The sequence below is a fragment of the Hippocampus zosterae genome, chromosome 3, assembly GCF_025434085.1.
Source record: "Hippocampus zosterae strain Florida chromosome 3, ASM2543408v3, whole genome shotgun sequence".
NCBI lineage: Eukaryota > Metazoa > Chordata > Actinopteri > Syngnathiformes > Syngnathidae > Hippocampus > Hippocampus zosterae.
This window is the reverse complement of record NC_067453.1, coordinates 26,172,465-26,190,167: the sequence shown is the minus strand read 5'-3', so window position 1 is coordinate 26,190,167 and position 17,703 is coordinate 26,172,465. Positions and strand designations below refer to the sequence as shown.

The 17,703-nt window shown below is 45.7% G+C and overlaps 1 protein-coding gene and 1 non-coding gene across 3 annotated transcripts in view; one reads left to right on the top strand and one right to left on the bottom strand.

Moving 5' to 3' along the window:
• Positions 1-9,499: 9,499 nt before the first annotated feature.
• The window catches only part of kcnq1.2 (potassium voltage-gated channel, KQT-like subfamily, member 1.2), a 142,586-nt gene continuing 134,382 nt past the window's right edge, over positions 9,500-17,703 (bottom strand). For both annotated transcript variants that reach the window (XM_052060772.1, XM_052060773.1), the window contains one exon: positions 9,500-12,516. In XM_052060772.1, the coding sequence (XP_051916732.1) occupies positions 12,370-12,516 (147 nt within the window). In that variant the 3' untranslated portion in view covers positions 9,500-12,369. The remainder of the gene's footprint in view (positions 12,517-17,703) is intronic.
• Positions 13,925-14,011, top strand: trnay-gua (transfer RNA tyrosine (anticodon GUA)). The gene is given in 2 exon segments: positions 13,925-13,961; positions 13,976-14,011. It is a non-coding gene; the product is annotated as a tRNA-Tyr (tRNA).

Sequence of the window (17,703 nt, the reverse complement as noted above, 5' to 3'; positions counted from 1 at the left end):
GACACGTGTTTCAACAGCGCGGCTTCGAAGTAAGAGTGTGAATACTAAACTGGCCTGCCAGCAGTCCAGACCCGTCTCCTATTGCAATGGTGTGCTGCATTAAGAAGTGCAAAACATGACATTGGAGACCCCTGACTGTCAAGCAACTGAATTTGTACTTCAGGCAAGAATGTGAGTGGATTCCTCCAATAATACCCTGTCTAGGTTTTCTTTCGCAGAAATGTAAGTATTTGCAAATTTCTAAATAAGAATATTTGCCGCCAAAGCCCAATACTATTCATGAGTTTGAACTTGAAATATTTTGTCTTTGTTGTGCATTCAGCTGAATATAGGTTGGAAAAAAAATGTAAATCATTGTAGCCTGTTTTTAGTTGTGTTTTACAGAATGTCCTGACTTCATTCAAATTAGGATTTGTCTGTGTGAGTGCACGGAAAGATCCAATTTGTGTGTGTGAGTATGAATGGAGGAACGCTGCTCACATTTTGTGTTCCGTTTGTCAGATGGCACGGTATTTCAATCATGCGTGAAAATGAATACACAATATTGAAACGTTTCTGATTTTCTTTTCTACTTTGTTTCCCGCCCCCTCTGAAGAGAAACATTGCTGCGGTTGACCACGTGGGGCACTTGGAAGACACTCCACCTGCGTCTTCTGTCGTCTCCCCCGCTTCCTGTGAGCCAACCGCAGGGAGCCACCTGCAACCGGCGAGTGTTTCTGCATGCGCGTGTTGTGAGGTGAGCCCGCGAGTTGGGGTCCGGTCCCGAAGTGTGCAGGTGGGTAACCTCAGCTCAAGTCAACCACCCCCATCCTGAGCCAGGCCCATTGTCCCAGTGTGTGGGCCTTTGTGTGGAGGGCCATTGTGAGGGGCCAGGGCCCGGCCACTGTTGTGTCTGGGCCTTCTCTGTGCAGACAAAGGTGGTGGTGTTGGAGGGGTGGGGGGGTCAAGAGCCCCAATCTCAGACTGACTGCTTGACTAGTTGGCTTGCTGGTTGACTAACTAACTGTGTGTGTGTGTGTGTGTGTGTGTGTGTGTGTGTGTGTGTGTGTGTGTGTGTGTGTGTGTGTGTGTGCGTGCGCTAGCCAACTTGTGATGACTGATCTTGGCTGTCTCAGGCAAACATCCGTTGAAGAAAATTGCATTTGTGTAAAAAAGTTCCATTTGGTCACATGGGGAGGGGGGGGGTTGCAAATTTGTGGCCTCAAAAGTAGTTCGAATGTATGCACAAAATTTGGCGGTCGTTAATTGGGTATGAGCTGCGCACAAAATACTCATTTGTAGACAGAAAATATCATCATTCATGACCACAGAAGGTGTCTATAAGTCCTGGCTGTGAAGGTGAAATAACATCTGGCAATGAAGAGAACAGATTTACTTTTGTGAATAAGTTAAGAAAAATAAACAGAATAGTCTGCTTCTGATCATATGCAGAACAGAGTTGCATGAGGTCGAGTGAGACATTCAATCAAGGCGACCTTTTTGTGAAAAATAGAAGAGAGGACATACTGTACATTTGCTCCATCCATTCTTTCGGAAAACTGTTTGGTGTTGTCAAGTCCAGCGTATCGTGATTCGCTCATTTCCTCTTACATAACAAATAGTGTTTTGCGGCCACGAAATTGGTGTTAACACGTACAGGAAAGACGTGGCCGCAGAGTAGCTATTATGGTAAGATAAAGTAAAACTACTCGCACAATGTGAACCCACCTGACAGACATGTGCTCATCATTAACCGGTAATCTTTTAATCCTTTTATTGAAGTACTGGGTTTACCTTGTGAAGTCAACATGTGTACCATGATAGAAGTTGTGTCAAACAACCTGTAATTACACGTTCTTAGAACGGGGCTGCTTCTTGTTGTGTGTGAGTGTGCGTGCTTTTTTAAATTTTTTTGACTGCAGACAACCGGAGGCAAACTCGACACACCGACACAATAATTAAGCAGTGACAACAAAAATGTTGAACAGGCTAAAAAAAATTGCCTCGCCCCCCCTTTTCACGAGTCACTTTTGAGATGGTAAATACGAATACTGAACTAAAATTAAATAGCAAAGTTATTAAGAAGGGTTAGAATGCTAACTAGCGAGTTGTTCGCTGGCTAGCTAGCTAGAATTAACAAAATGCTGCCCGCTATCAAAGCTTTAGCGACTTAACTATCATTGATAATGGAATGATTTGATCATTTAATTAAACATATTCTTTGCGGTGAAATGGACACAGCTACTTTTGCCAAGTGACTAATCATCAACTAGCTTGGATCACCAACTAGCAAATGGGACAACTAGCTAGCAATTTAGATTCATTGGAATGACTTTATTTGTTTATTTTTTATTACCCCGCAAGTGAGAAACAACCACTTTTACCAACTCAAATCATCTTAAAAGGAGTAAGAACAAAAATACTATCTGATCATTTTGCCTTGCTAAAAACAACAAGCCAAATCCTTTTGCGCAGTCCCCCATGTGTGCATGTCAGACTGATTTCTCCAGCACCTCATTGGATTGAGTGAAACGGTTGTGACAAAAAACAAAACAAAAACAAAAACCCCAAGACTACAAGCGAAGAGGTCAAAGTGTAGCCACGATGATGCAACAGTGTTTTTTTCTTGCACAAGAAAAAGTCACGTCTTCCCTTCACAGTCCATCAACGCCACCCAAACACGACCGCAGCCAGCCACGAGGAAATTCCAGCGAATCGCCCAAGACCGTCCTTTTCCTTGCACTGTCTGCCATATGCCAGCAAGTGTCCCCACTTACTGGTTATCTTTTCCTGTTAGCCTCCCCAGCACTTCATATAAAGCCGCAAGTTCCTCTTCATGCTTCCTGACTGCGTCATCAGGCGCCACTAGGCCCTTGGCGCTCACCTTAGCTCTTGCCCGTGCTCGCAATTAGCTTGACTCAGTCATATTTGATGAGTCATGCTGACCCCCCCACCCCACCCCACCCCACCCTCCCTCCTTCATTTCAATCAGCGGTCCCCAACCTTTTTTGCCCCACGGGATGGTTTAACGTCAGACAATATTTTAAGGGGCCGGCTTTTAAGGTGTGGAATAGATAAGACAAAATAAGTACAACCAAACTGTGCTATTTTCTAAACGTAATAATAAACACAAATCATGACACGAAGAACGTCCTATCTGGCAGCCACACTCTCTGGTCGCTATGGTAACGGTTAAACGTGCCTTGAAAATAAGATACACAGCAAATACAAAGTGCATGAAAAATACGAGTCACCATTGCCGCATATTACGAAGAGTGGGCTTGGTGCGTAGGAATCTCCCGTTGAGATAAATCCGTATTTGAAGTAGGACTCCTGATACATGAAAAATATTTCTGTCTCCTGGCTGGGCCTTTTATTCTACCCCCCCGACCCCCACACCCCAAATTTCCCCGGTACTAAATGACCCACGGACCGGTACCGGTCCACGGCTCCGGCGTTTGGGGACCACTGCTATGGATGACTGAAAAGCTTTGAGTGACAGAGATGCTTGTATGTTGAGGCACAACGTCAGGACACTTTTTAATTTTTTTTTTCAAAGCAAAAAAAAAAAAAAATAACAATACTACTTTGTACTTTGATACTTGTTTTGTCGTGAAATGGCAAAAACATACTTGGCTAAATATATTTACCGAGTAAGCGTTCTCCTTACTTGGACGTGATGTTTTGTAATATTTGCATTTCCCACACAAGTTTGGTGCGCAACGGGGGCACACACGATGGCAGCGAGTGTGTGTGAGGGTCTGATGTGATGCAACCGTGTGTGTCATTTGCAGAAGTCTGCGTGTGTGGTCAGAATCATACCAGGAAAATCTAAATTCATCTTTAACCGGCATCTGTTAATGTCATTCAGTCGCAAGTAAGCAAGCGAGTGACAGCAAAAAGAAAAAGAATCTAAAAATTTTTTTGGGGGGGGGGGGGCGGGTGTTAATAAAGCAGCACAGAAAAGGGAGCCTGAGTTTCAGTTCTTCTCTCTCTTGGTTCTGTTGCTCTCGTCAGGCCTCACTTCTGCTACCTCGAAAAGATCCTCGCCGTAAAAAAAAAAGAGAGAACATGCCGGATGAGAAAACCAGAGTGCAGCAATCTATCCTCAAAAGTCATCTGCGCGCTCTGGATGAGCAGCGCTGGCTCCACTATATTCAATTTTCTCTTTTTCTGGGTTTTGCTTTTCGCCCTTGTGGGGATATTAGGTTGCCTCGCTCTGGAAATGGAAGCAGATATACAATCAAATAGTCTTTTTTATTTATTTTAGCAACATAAATCGAGCTAGCAAGCAGTGCCGGCCCATGCACTTTCACGCTTGTCAGGGCATGTGAAGGAAATGTCACAATTGACCTTGAAATTCATAGCACAGCGTTTGCATTTTCAATTAACATGGTATTCGTGGGGGAACAGGAAAGAGAGCCAACACCTGTGTGTAAATGAGATTTATGTTTTGAATGTTTGAATCGTGTCTCCATCAGGGATGTTCAACTTAGCTGGGGGAGAGGAATGGAAGGGGGGGGGGGTATCACTATTTTTTTTATCATAGATATATACTGTATATACTGTAGACCAAATTACTGGAACATGTTGGGGATCGGGCTAATGCCTTTGTTCTGCTTGTCACAAGGATGATGACAAATCGGCTTGTGCACTCGCGTAAGCCTCACACGCGTCACTTCTCGGAAATCGGTCTATGAAAAGCGCTGCGTCATAATATTGAAACAGTGTTGCACACAATTACACAATTATCAAAAAATAACCAGAGTGCACCTACAGTGGTCCATGCTGCTTCTCAACTTTGACATTTTTCAAGACAAAAGGTCCTAAAAAAATGTATATAAACTAAAAACAGTCAATGAATTCTGTCTTTCTCTCAAATAAGAAAAAAAAATGGTTCCATGTATTTGTAAGTAGAGAAGAAGTGGTTGAGCAGTCATCATACAGTAACACTGAATGACCTAGAATGCTTAATTTTATCAGAATGAAATGCATATCTGTCATAAAATGCTTTACGCACGATAGAAAATATATTCCAGGAAAATCGATTGAATTTCCTAAATTAGCAAACACGTTAGCATTTGCTGAACCACTTAGCATTACATCATACTGTAATGATCACAGTATGATGTAATGCTAAGTGGTCCAGCTAATGCTAACGCTGAAAATAAATGCGAGACTCTTGCTCATTACGACAGAGAAGAATGTCGTGGAGCAAAACGAATGTTCACAAACAAAAAATTGTACTTTCAGTGATACCTCAACTGACGAGTGACTCGACATTGTTGAATTACAACCCAACCTTTGGCAGACTTATTTTGACATACGCTGTAATCAGAAAATAGTAAAGCTCTTAAAAAAAACACACACACACGCATTACAAAGAGATTGATACATTATATATTTAAACAAACCACAGCAACCAACAGTAAATGACGACATTGCAACTGTAACTCTTTTTTTTTTTTAAACACAAACGGTGCAGCAACAGACAGACACATTTTCACCGGCATCCTTTTACCCTTTGTGGAAATCGACAGATGCGATTACTGCAGCTGACTGAGCTCAGAAGAGACTCTCTTCTTTGTGTACTCATTCTACATTGATGATACTGCCACCTGCTGGCTAATTCGGGCACGTCAGAAGGAGCGGCACAATATCAATGTACTCTGAAGCGCGACGTTAGGGAGTCCAAATTGTTTTAATCTTTACATTCTTTGCTGTTATTGCTGCACATTTTTTGATTATCAAGCACTATCCTGTAGAGTGTGACACCAAAATTTACTGAGTTACACGATCCACTGCAAAACAGAGTACACATGTACAGTGTATAAAAATATCTTGTGCGTGTGTGTGTGTGTGTGTGTGTGTGTGTGTGTGTATATGTTTGCTCTGCTTGTACAATAAGTGCTCTCTCTTGTCCAGAATCTCCGTGGTGCAGCTGTCTACTGTGCCAAAGCCAGCCAGCCTGCAGACCAAAGCCCAGCACGCCACTGAAGCCCTTCCAGGTCCACAAGCATTGAATGTTTAACCCTGTCTGGGTTAAAAAAGTCCTTCGTATTTGACCTAGAAAGAAATCAGCCAACAGCCCCCCTCCCCCCATCCACCTCCTCTTGGTCCATTCTCATCTCAACGAAGCAAATGTTATCCTCACAAGGGTCACGGGTGTGTTGTAGCCGATCCCAGGTGTCTTCGGGCAGTTGGCGGCGGACACCCTGACCCGGTTGCCAGGGCACACAGAAAACAGACAGAAGACACACAAGGAACAAACCAGAGTACCCGGAGAAAACCCGGGGGGAGAGACCATGCAAACTCCACACAGGAAGGCCGGAGCCGGAATCGAACTCTGCGCCTCGGCACTGTGAGTATTTTATCATTTGAAGCTAATACTAAAGCTGACACGAACAACCCCCCCCCCCCCCCCCCCCCTGAGGTAATGGAGCATGTTTCAAGTGGGCTCAGGCAAGGCAGTTGCGATGCCAGCAACTGCCGCGGCGTCTATTTGTGGACGAGGGGGGGGCGACAGAAGCGCCTCGCCCTCAGCTGCCGCCGGCCGCGTTTTTCACAAAGTCCGACAAACACATGCGGGCACAAGCACCTGTCGGCCGCTATCTGCTATCACGTCGCACGCTTGCGAGGCCGAGCCAGACAGGTGGCGTCCTCGCAAAGCCCGGCGATGACTCCGACCGGCCGCTCGCGCCAAAACGCTCACCAAAGGCCGTTCAAGGGACGCCTTGAACGGCCTTTGGTGAGCGTTTGGTTCGCTCCAGCAACCAGAACCATTTCGCAAGAAAACAAAGAAAGTCTACACCCCCCTCCCCCACCCCTGTTCAAATGACAGTTTGTGATATTGAAAAATGAGACCACCAAAAGTTATTTCGAAACCTTTCCCACAATTGTTGTTAATAACTGGGAGAGTGCTCTTGCACAAGTGTGCACACCCTCATAACAGGGGATGTGTCTAAGCTCTGAATTCACCATCCCATTCAAACTCATTGAAAATTGGAGTTAAGCACACATCTGCCACCATTTAAGGGTCCTTCTGATTCATCCCAAATCGAGTTCGGTTGTTTTAGTCGGCTTTTCTTGGCGTTATTTTCTCACCTCGACAAACGCATGTGGGGAAAAATGAAACGACGGTTGAACTTTCATGAGTAATTTGCTGTGGCTGCTCCTTGATAGGACAAACTGAAAAGCGGCAACAACATAAAAATAAGATGAAATGTTAATCTGGAAAGTATAAAACACAAAGATAATGTCAAACTGTAATTTAATGGGTCACAGTTTTCCACGGTTAGACTTTTTTGTTGTTGTAATTATAATTCACTTTTTTCGGGAGATGGTGTGAGGGGCATGGGGGGCGGGGAAAGAAACTGAATAATGTTCAATCCCAACATACAAATTACATGACAGTACAATCATAATTTAGTACGTAAGTTCAAAAATAAATCGCCATGTAAAAAGTTCAAAGGAAATAAAGATATTGTGTGCTTTTTGAAATATAACAAATAATAGAAAATAAATCGTGGGCGGCCCGGTAGTACAGTGGTTAGCACGTCGGCTTCACAGTGCAGAGGTGCCGGGTTCGATTACAGCTCCGGCCTCCCTGTGTGGAGTTTGCATGTTCTCCCCGGCCGGGCCTGTGTGGGTTTTCTCCGGGTGCTCCGGTTTCCTCCCACATTCCAAAAACATGCGTGGCAGGCTGATTGAACACTCTAAATTGTCCCTAGGTGTGAGTGTGAGTGCGGATGGTTGTTCGTCTATGTGTGCCCTGCGATTGGCTGGCAACCGATTCAGGGTGTCCCCCGCCTACTGCCCGGAGACGGCTGGGATGGGCTCCAGCACCCCCCGCGACCCTAGTGAGGATCAAGCGGTACGGAAGATGAATGAATGAATGAATAAAATAAATCGGTTTTGCCCCATCCTTTAGAACTTATAAGACAGTGGTCATCAAAAATTTAACACCAAGTAAAACCTAAAAAACACCCCCTTTTATTTTATTTGTTTGAAATGAAGCCAGGCTCCGCCATATGGGAAACCCGGGACGTGTCAAATCCAAAGACAAACGAGGTCATCGGAATACTCAAGACATTGACATAATCAAATGAAGCCGTTGGCCTTCATTAACCCCGCGCCAGACCGTTTACGGGGCATCTGATCACCACGCGAGGGAGGGCAAACAAAGCCTCAGTCACACGCGACCAGACACGGGGACGATATTAGCTTCCATTTAGGTTAATTTCGGGTCCACCCGGCAGAGCCGACACGCGGCCCCACTTGTTTCGGTCTGGCCCGGAGAGACATGTGGTATCCATAACTGGCCCTCGAGCGGCTAAATGCTCCACTCTGTTGGGGCGGCGGCTCGGCCAGAAATACGCATCTGCGTTTTTTCTTCACCCCCGCCGCTCTCCTTCGAGCGGCCGATGCAAAAACAATCGAACGGTCTGGTCGGCCTTGGCAGCGGCCCGCGCTCTCCGAATGTCACCGGAGTTTTATGGCCCGAGTAACACGCTGCGGTGCCTTGCAGGCTACGCGGTTGTTTTCTTTCACTGTGCAAACCGCTGACATTGCCGCTTATAGTTGTTTGGATCTGATTTACAGCCGCCGTTTTGTGTCATTTGGTCCTTGCGGGGGGGTGCGGGTGGGCGCTTTTTTCAGCGGCCTGCAAGCCTCTTCCAAGGCAAAACTGACAAGCTCATTTGGTCAGTTTTTTTTTTTCAAACACGTGACATCGGCAACCTGTCCGAATAAATAAATTCACGGCACACCAAACAAAAATGGTCATAAACAAATACTGTCGTTACTGACTAATGAACATTGAATTTGTCTCAATTGACTCAGAACTCGGTCTGCGCCTTGTCTAATGTGTACCTGTTTACTTGACACAAGGCACGGCCGCTCTTCACTGAGGTGCTGCCGCCCTCGCGACCTCGCTGAAAACATTTCTGGCTACGCTCGTGTCCAATCGGGAATGCCGGCGCTGAGATTGAAACCCAGAAACCGGTTCTCCGTCCCGAGGGCGTGATCACCAGGTTGCGGCGTCTGCCCGCCCGTGACAGAGTGGCTCTCGTGTCGTCCCCCCCCCGGGGTGCTTGTTTCGTGAAGGTCTGAGATCAAACTGCCTTTTGAAGTTGGATTCTCTCTGTCTGTCTGGTCTTGAGATGAAAGCGAGGGGCAGTGCGACGCGAGCTTCTGCAGACGGAGGTTCCTCTCTCTCTTCCCCTGCGGTGATGGAAACCAGAGGGTGAGCTCTAAGCCCCCCCTCCCCCACCGGCCCGTGTCGTCTCTCCGGCTAATTGAAAGTGGCTTGGCGCTTATCCCTTCTTGCTCCCGCCTCGCCTCTTCCTCCGCCATCTCCGGGGATGCGCCTTTATCCTCACACAAAACCAAAATGCTGATCTTGGGACATCCCCAGTCGTCTTTGGCCTTTGGAGTGGTAATATGAACCCCCTTCCCCTTCTCAAAAAAAAAAAAAAAGGCAGGGGGGATTGGAATATTGCAATTTCCAAGTAGGCTGAGAGGAAGTGTTGGTTTTCCCTTTTTGTTGAGATTGCTGTGCGACAGGAAATTTAGCGCAACTTTGTGCTTTGTGATTTGAGGAAAATGAAAGCCAGGATGCAAGTTTCACCTGAAGGATGAAGGACTTGATCAAGAGAGCAGGCCAGCGTGTCATGAAATGTCGTTCAATGAATCATTGATATGGTCTTTCGATTTTATTATTTACAACATAGCGATAGTGCAGAGAGTGCGCGTGAGTATCATTTCCATTCGTCCGCGGCGCAGGAGCCTCGCTCGCCATGTTTTCTCAACACTCCTGAGAAACGGCGCCGATGTTTCCAAAAGGGATACGAATTACAGTGCAATAAGGCAACGTCTCTATTTACATCACTTATAAAAGTGTACAAGAGAGCGGAGAAGAGAGGTGGATGATTGCGTCAAGGTGTGTTACGCACGCTCTTGAAAACACAAGTCAGGAGACAAAATCAACAGCGAACCCCCGCCTATTCGCCGTTTGCTGTTTACTCGAGATCGGACATGCATCAAATATCCGCATTTGCTATTCTTATTGACTTTAGCCACCGAATGACCGAATCAACTTGAACGGGTTACCCAATTCACTTATACGGAACAAACGCGTTACGGTCCAACAAATTTTTAAAAAAATGTTATTTGATTCAAATGCTAATAATAATATTACATTTTATGTATAAGTGCCTTTCAAGAAACCCAAGGACACTTTACAATAACAAAAAACACATAACAATACTATTTGATTCAAATGGGAACTAACAAACGGAAAGATTTGAACCCTTTTAGTTTAAAATCACTTGTTTAAACCTCCAAGACCCTGTAGAGGGCAGAACAAGGGATGTTTTTCCCCCTCTTTGGTTCCATTTTAAATTCATCTATACGTTGCTACTAGCCTCGTCCTAGCTAGCCCTAATTTAGCTCATCTCTCAAGTCTATGTTTGAAAACTTCCACTTGTTTGTTATAACTTATTTTAACCTCCAATATCCTGCAGAGGGCAGAACAAGGGATGTTTTTTTTCCTCCTTGGTTCCATTTTAAATTCATCTAAGTTGCTACTAGCCTTATCCTAGCTAGCCCTAATTTAGCTCACCTCTCAAGTCTGGCATCTAACTTTGAAAACCTCCGCTTGTTTGTTGCTAGCATAGCGTTCGCAGGCTAACAGCGAGGTGCTAGCGGGCCAAATATTCCCATTACGAGGACCGCATTAGCTAAATGGTAATGTTGTAATATGAGTTTCCAAAGAAAGTGTTTTGGGATCATATTTTTGTATTTCAACAAAGAGCTAAGTTTAGCCTCAGCTGGTCGCACAAATAATGCCCGTCCAAGATTTTTATTTATTTATTTTTAGCTGCGCTGAGTGACTTTTCAACAGCAAAAATCAAACAATCCGTAAGCCATTTCATTTCATGGGTAATGTACAATACATTTGAAATGATACGATATGATACGAACGTCTTTTGGGATCATAGTATGCGGTAGATCCATCCATCCCATTCTTATGTGCTAGATTTACATTTTAAGATATGACTAAATGTATTTTAAAACGTTTCCCCAAGTACTCACAGGCCTCGGTACCGCTCCTCAAATAGTAGGGGCTGTACTTTTGTCGCTAACAGATCAGCACCGTGGTGAAAAGATATGATAGTGCAGGAAAAAAAAGCAAGCTACTACCCACCTCTGTCGTGTGGCTCATGAGTCCATGAGGCCAAGCAATAGTTACAGTCCCGAACTTCAACGAAAATCATTCCGGGGAGGAGAGCCTTCGAAGTTTTAAATATTGTTCCGGTAACAAAGAAAGTTATACAAGTGTTGTGAACAGCAACGCAAAAAAAGCCCAAAACAAAACTAATTAGTAAACCTTCTTTGACTGCTGTTGCCTTATACATAAACAAACAACTTGAAGACTATGGACTGAGATCAACTGATGGCAGGCCCCCGTGTGGGCGGACGGACTCAAATTGGGCCGTCTGAACGATGCCGGCCTTGGCTGAGAGTTCCTCTTCCTCTCCTGTGCCCTGCTGGTTGACGAGATTATTTAGAGTCATTCTCTCTTGATTTCACGAGGAATAACTGGAAAGAGTGACATCGCATTCATTACATGATAGGATATCATGGTTCAAATGCCCCCCCCCCCCCCCCCCCCACACACACACATTTTTGTTAGTGTCCTGAATTCCTGAGCCATTTTTGGACCAGACTTTGGACCAGAGTTATTCAAGTTCCAACGAAACTTGTAAAAAGCCTCTTCAAGTCCTGGAGGATATCAAGAAGATTCCCGATGATGACTGATGGACATTCGGACAGTCCCGGAGTAAACAGAGTTCTGCCAAAGAGGTCCGTTCCTGTTGCGGCCATTTTTTTCCCTTGTATTAGGTTCAGCTAAAGTAATATTTCCAATTTGCGCGGGCCGAATGAAGTCTTCCCTTGCTCGTGTTATTCGATCGCCTCGAACAAACACAGTCTAAATCAAGAGGGCTGAATGTGTGTGTGTGTGTGTGTGTCTGCGTGTGTCTGTGTGTGTGTGTGTATGTCTGGACGTTGCCAAGATAAATAAAAGGACTTGTGGAATGCCTGCGCCGTCGGTGCTTTGATTGCTTGCTCGTTAGCTTCGAAATAATATTAGGAAGAGAAGAGCGGGCACATATAAATTCCATTTGGGGGGGGGGGGGGATAAAAAGAGTCACGGCCTTTGAAAGGTGCCCGGGATTTAGCCCCCATAAGACCCCCAAAAAGAGCTACAGGAGTGACCATGAGAAGGAAGGTCTTCACACCATAATTCTCAGTCTTCGGGGCTCTTTTTTCTGTTCCGAGTTCTGAGGGGTCAATGAGAAAAACTCCAAAGGGGTTTGGGAGGAGCCTTTAGGGGCCCTCGTCGATGCTGGCACCCATACGCTTCTGGATGGTCACCCTGCGGATGGAGGGCCGGGAAATCAGCTCAGGCTTGGGCCGGAACTGCTCCGAGAGGATCCGAAGAACCGAGTCCATTTTCTGGTCCATCTGGTAGACCTGGAAAGTTAAGGGAAAAAAGTGCCTTTAGGACCCACCTGAACAGTATTTGGATTTGTCTTTATCCATCCATCCATTTTCTGATCCGCTTTATCACTAGGGTCGCGGGGCATGCTGGAGCCTATCCCAGCTGTCTTCAGACCCTGAACCGGCTGCCAGCCAATCGTGCGCGTAAGAGAATTTAATGCGTGCCTGTGAGAGCATTTCAGGAGAGCATGAGAGCCTTTTTAGTGAGTGTCACGAGAGGGGCTTCAGTTGTGCGTATGAGAGGCAGTCCTGACAGCGGTCATGTCCCCTTTCCGCCGGTCATCGGAAGAGACCAAAAGAGCCCTCACAACTTTGATGCCCGCCACTCAGTGGCTGAACATCAAAGGGCACTTTTTCCACAGGCTCCAGCGTGTTAAAGGCGTCCCCTCTCTCGTCCTCATCTATTAAGCGCGTGCGCCTGACGGGCCCGACATTTTTATGGCCGAGCAGGACCTCAAGAAGCTAGTAGTTATGTTGAAATACGATCGCTATCGTAAGACGCATAAAATATGAAATATGAGTCAGGCCAAGGAATGTCTGTGCTATCCACACACACACAAACACACACACACACATGCACACGCAGGCCAAGGAATGTCTGTGCAATCCACACACGCACACACACACACACACACACACACACACACACACACACACACACACACACACACACACACACACACACACACACACACAGGCTACAGCATTGTAAAGACAAAATATGACTATATAAAGGAGAGAGGCCTACGACGAGTCAGTGTCAATTGAAAAGTCTTTTTTCACGGAATAACGATCTAAATGTCTCGCCACAGCTGCCATTCCCTGTGCCCATCAAGACCTTCAAGTTCCTGGGAATGACCGTCGCTCGAGGCGGTTCCAATGCCAAATCGCCCCGACGGGTTTAATCAAGCGGCTTTTGCTTTTGAATGAAACTTTGTGTACTTGTTGATGGTGATGGCGCAACACTATAGGTGAATATTTATGTCAATCAAAAGCAGGGGTTAGGGGTGAGCACACTGTGGCGTCGCGCATGCGTCTGTTTCCTGACACAATCATCAATTTTGAATGCGTATGTATTGGGATAGACACGTCAAAAGGGCTGACAAAACATGGTCGTTTTTTTCATCGAAAAACGCCAAACTATACATGGGCGTTTTCGGCTAAAAACGCACCCTTTAAGAATGTTCAAAAGGTACTAGTTTTACACTTCAATAGCTCAGCTGGTATAGTGGAGGACCCTTGCGGCGCATTAAGACATCCTTAGGTCGCTGGTTCAAATCCGGCTCGAAGGATTGATGACACAGAGGGCAAGTTTTCATTCTTGCTCTTCTGCACTCACTTTATAAAGCCATTAAGATCTTCTAAAATTTTATAGCTGTAACCTTCGATAGCTCAGCTGGTAGAGCGGAGGACTGTAGTGGCGCATATAGACATCCTTAGGTCGCTGGTTCAAATCCGGCTTGAAGGATTGATGACATAGAGGACAAGTTCTCATTCTTGCTCTTCTGCACTCACTTTATAACTCCTTTATAACTCACTTTATAAAGCCTTTAAGTACTTCTGAAATTTGATACTTACACCCTTCAATAGCTCAGCTGGTAGAGTGGAGGGCTGTAGTGGCACATACAGACATCCTTAGGTCGCTGGTTCAAGTCCGGCTCGAAGGATTGGTGTTAGAGAGTCGATAAATTCCCTAATATGCATTGCTGCTTTTTCTGTCTAAGAATTTAATCTAAAAATGTTTTACTATACACGGTCTTTTTTTTAGGGTTAAAACACCTTACTATACATGGTTGTTTCTTTCGGCTCAAAATGCCGTACAAACCTTACAAACCATGGTCGGTTTTTTTTTTGGCTCAAAACGCCTTACAATAAATGCAGGGTCGTTTTTTTTTGTCGAAAATCGCCTAACGACACATGGTCGCTTTATTTGGCTCAAATCGCCTTACTAAACATGGTGGGGGTTTTTTTTCAGCTAAAAACTCCTTACTATATCCATCCATCCATCCATTTTCCGAACCGCTTGATCCTCACTAGGGTCGCGGGGGGTGCTGGAGCCTATCCCAGCCGTCTTCGGGCAGTAGGCGGGGGACACCCTGAATCGGTTGCCAGCCAATTGCAGGGCACACAGAGACAAACAACCATCTACCCATCGACCGTAGTGCCGCATATTGGCATACTTAGGTTGTGGTTTCAAACACCTTAAGTTCAGAGGAGCCAATCAGCGCATCGTTATCACCGACACGCCCTGCTCAGCCAGGGTCTCCAGTTAGTCAAACGTTATACACACACAGTAATAATAATAATAATACATTTTAGTAGCGCTGCTGTGGTCCTCTGCAATACATCTGTTAGTGCACGCAAAGAATACAACGGATAATTTTAACAAGCGATCACGGTAATGCGCAGATTATAGTCCAAAAATATAAAATGTATAACGTAAAAATCACTTTATATAATTTGCAGAGGCTCCGGACAGAAGAGGTCGGCGGTCCGGTCTTGGATCGCGGTCCGCCAGTTGAGGAAGGCTGGACTAGGGGTTAGGGTTAAGGTCAGGGAGTTAGGGTTTGAGTTAGGGGGTTAGGGGTCAGGGTAGGGGTTAGGATTAGGGTCATGGGGTTAGGGTTCGGGGTTAGGAGTCAGGGTTAGAGGTTAGGGTTAGGGGGTTATGGTTAGTGTTTGGGTCAGGGGTTCGGTGTTAGGGTTAGGGAGTTAGGGGGTTAGGGTTTAGGGCTCGGGTTTAGGGTTAGGGTTCGTGTCAGGGGGTTAGGATTAGGGGGTTCGGCGTCAGGGTTAGGTTTAGGGTTTGTCGGTTAGGGTTAGGGGGGTAAATTTGAGACGTATTAAGACATTTTAATGATTGCCAAGTTTTTTGTGTCCTGTTTCAAGTCAGCAGGCCATTAGCTGAGCAAGTTTGTAAAAACACCAAGCCAAACATTCCAGCCTCGTGGTCATTCTTCATCCGACCACATCTGAAGTGTCCTCCAGAAAACAAACATCAACGATTTGTGGCTCATTAGTCCCCAGCACCTGCTGCTAATTTTGCCGCAACCCCCCCCCCCCCCTCGCTCCCCAACATCTTTCTATTGTTTCTGCGCACACAGGAAAAGTCACTTATTTGTGACTTTGCTCGCCATCGGAATGGCGGTGGGCTCCATAAGGACCACTTGATCGGAGCAGCTCTTTCCGGACCGCGGTTGTGTTCCACATTCTCTCATTAACATTTTCTGCTCTTTCTACTGGACATGTTCAAGAGGGCGAGACACAGTCGAAGACAAACTTCTTCTTCAATTAATGACTTAATGGCTCATTAAGGACAATAAAACAAAAACGAATTCCAGCTCCTTTAGTTCAGGTTCCGGTGCAACACGACTTCTAATCCCATCTGATCACCGTCACATTTTCCACCCACCTCGAATTCACAATATTGAGCTAATTCAGATCAGTTGTTTTGGGGCTTGGCCAAGCCGCCGCAGATTCACTCAAAACCAAACTTCAGGGTTTCCAAAAACTTTTCTGACGCCGCTCCACGAGGATTGGAAGCGGATTCATGAGGACCGCTAATGGAACGAGACAGAGAGCATTGACATGATCGCCCCCGCAGGGCACTTTGACACTAAAAAGGAGCTTGTATGAAAACAAGGGCAGTCAAGTGTCAGCTATAAATTGTGACATCGTTTCACTGGCTTTGAAAAAAAAAAAAAAAAGACGCATGTGGTGTGTTATGAGTGTTACTCTTCCAAAGACGGCCGCTGGACAGCAAAAAAAAAAGAAAGTTAATCAATAAATAACAGCAACACTTCTCCACATGTGCACACAGAGAGAGCTCCGACAAGTACATACGGCTTTAACGCTACTTAAGTGATTTAGGAGCAAGAGTGGGAGTCAATAAGTCGCTTTGTGCCCCCGCTTCACGCAAGAGCCGCCCTTCATCCGGTCCTCGAGAGCTGGCCCTGTGCTGAGCGAGCGAGTCACACTGCCATCTGTTGGGGGTGGGGGGTGTCGGAGCGGCCCGCCGCCCTTTGGCGCTTGCATAAATTCTACCGTGATTGCCGACAAATGGGAGATGAGGGACGTGAGATAAAGTGGATGAGGTGAGCAAGGCACTGAGGGCGATTGGAATGAGGTGTTGTGTCGTGACTTATTCAGCAGGGGATGAAAAAGCCGCTTGATGAACAGCTTGGCCGATAGCGACTATTAAAAACACCTACCGAAAAAACAAATATGCCTTTTATGTATTGTTGTAGGCGCTGTCCATTAATGGCTTTTCGCTCTTTGTGTTAGCATGAAGCTAGCAGACGTTCATGGGGGTGAAATGAACTGTTTTTTTTGTTTCTGAACTGCCTTTTTGATGTCAGTTTTACAGTGAACTTTAATGTCAACGTCACACCACACGAATGTTGCCCGATTTTGAGCCAAAAGAGGTGTCGCGGGCAAACGCAGCGTCTCGTAGCCGGTTTTGAGTTGTCTTGACGCGTCGTAGCCCACGTAGTGTGACCTGCTACTGATAATAATGGCTTTTCGCTCTTTGTGTTAGCATGAAGCTAGCAGACGTTCATGGGGTGAAATGAACTGTTTTTTTGTTTCTGAACTGCCTTTTCGATGTCAGTTTTACAGTGAACTTTAATGTCAACGTCACACCACACGAATGTTGCCCGATTTTGAGCCAAAGGAGGTGTTGCGGGCAAATGCAGTGTCTCGTAGCCGGTTTTGAGTTGTCTTGACGCGTCGTAGCCCGCGTAGTGTGACCTGCTACTGATAACGAGGGACTCGATGTGGCTCACACAGTCAAAATGTGGCATTGTCTTTAAAAAGCAGCCCTAATAAAATGGGGAATATTGGAACGTATACGTAGCATGTCAACTCATGCTACGCTTGCTAACTGTAAAGCTACTAGCTGACTAGCAAACATGGCGTCGTGAAACAAATTCATTACCTCCAATTGTTTTTTGGGAGGATAAAGAATCCATACTGCCCTCTTCCCAGCATTCAGGAATGTGCCTGTACTTTTTTGTTTTATTTATTTATTGCCTTTTCTCAACACGAAAAGAACGCACAGGCACATAATGCCCCTGTCGACGTGACTTTGACAGCTGCTCGTCTTGCCTCCACGAGGGATAGACTGAAATTTTACCTGAGATTTTGAGGGCTCCGCTTTCG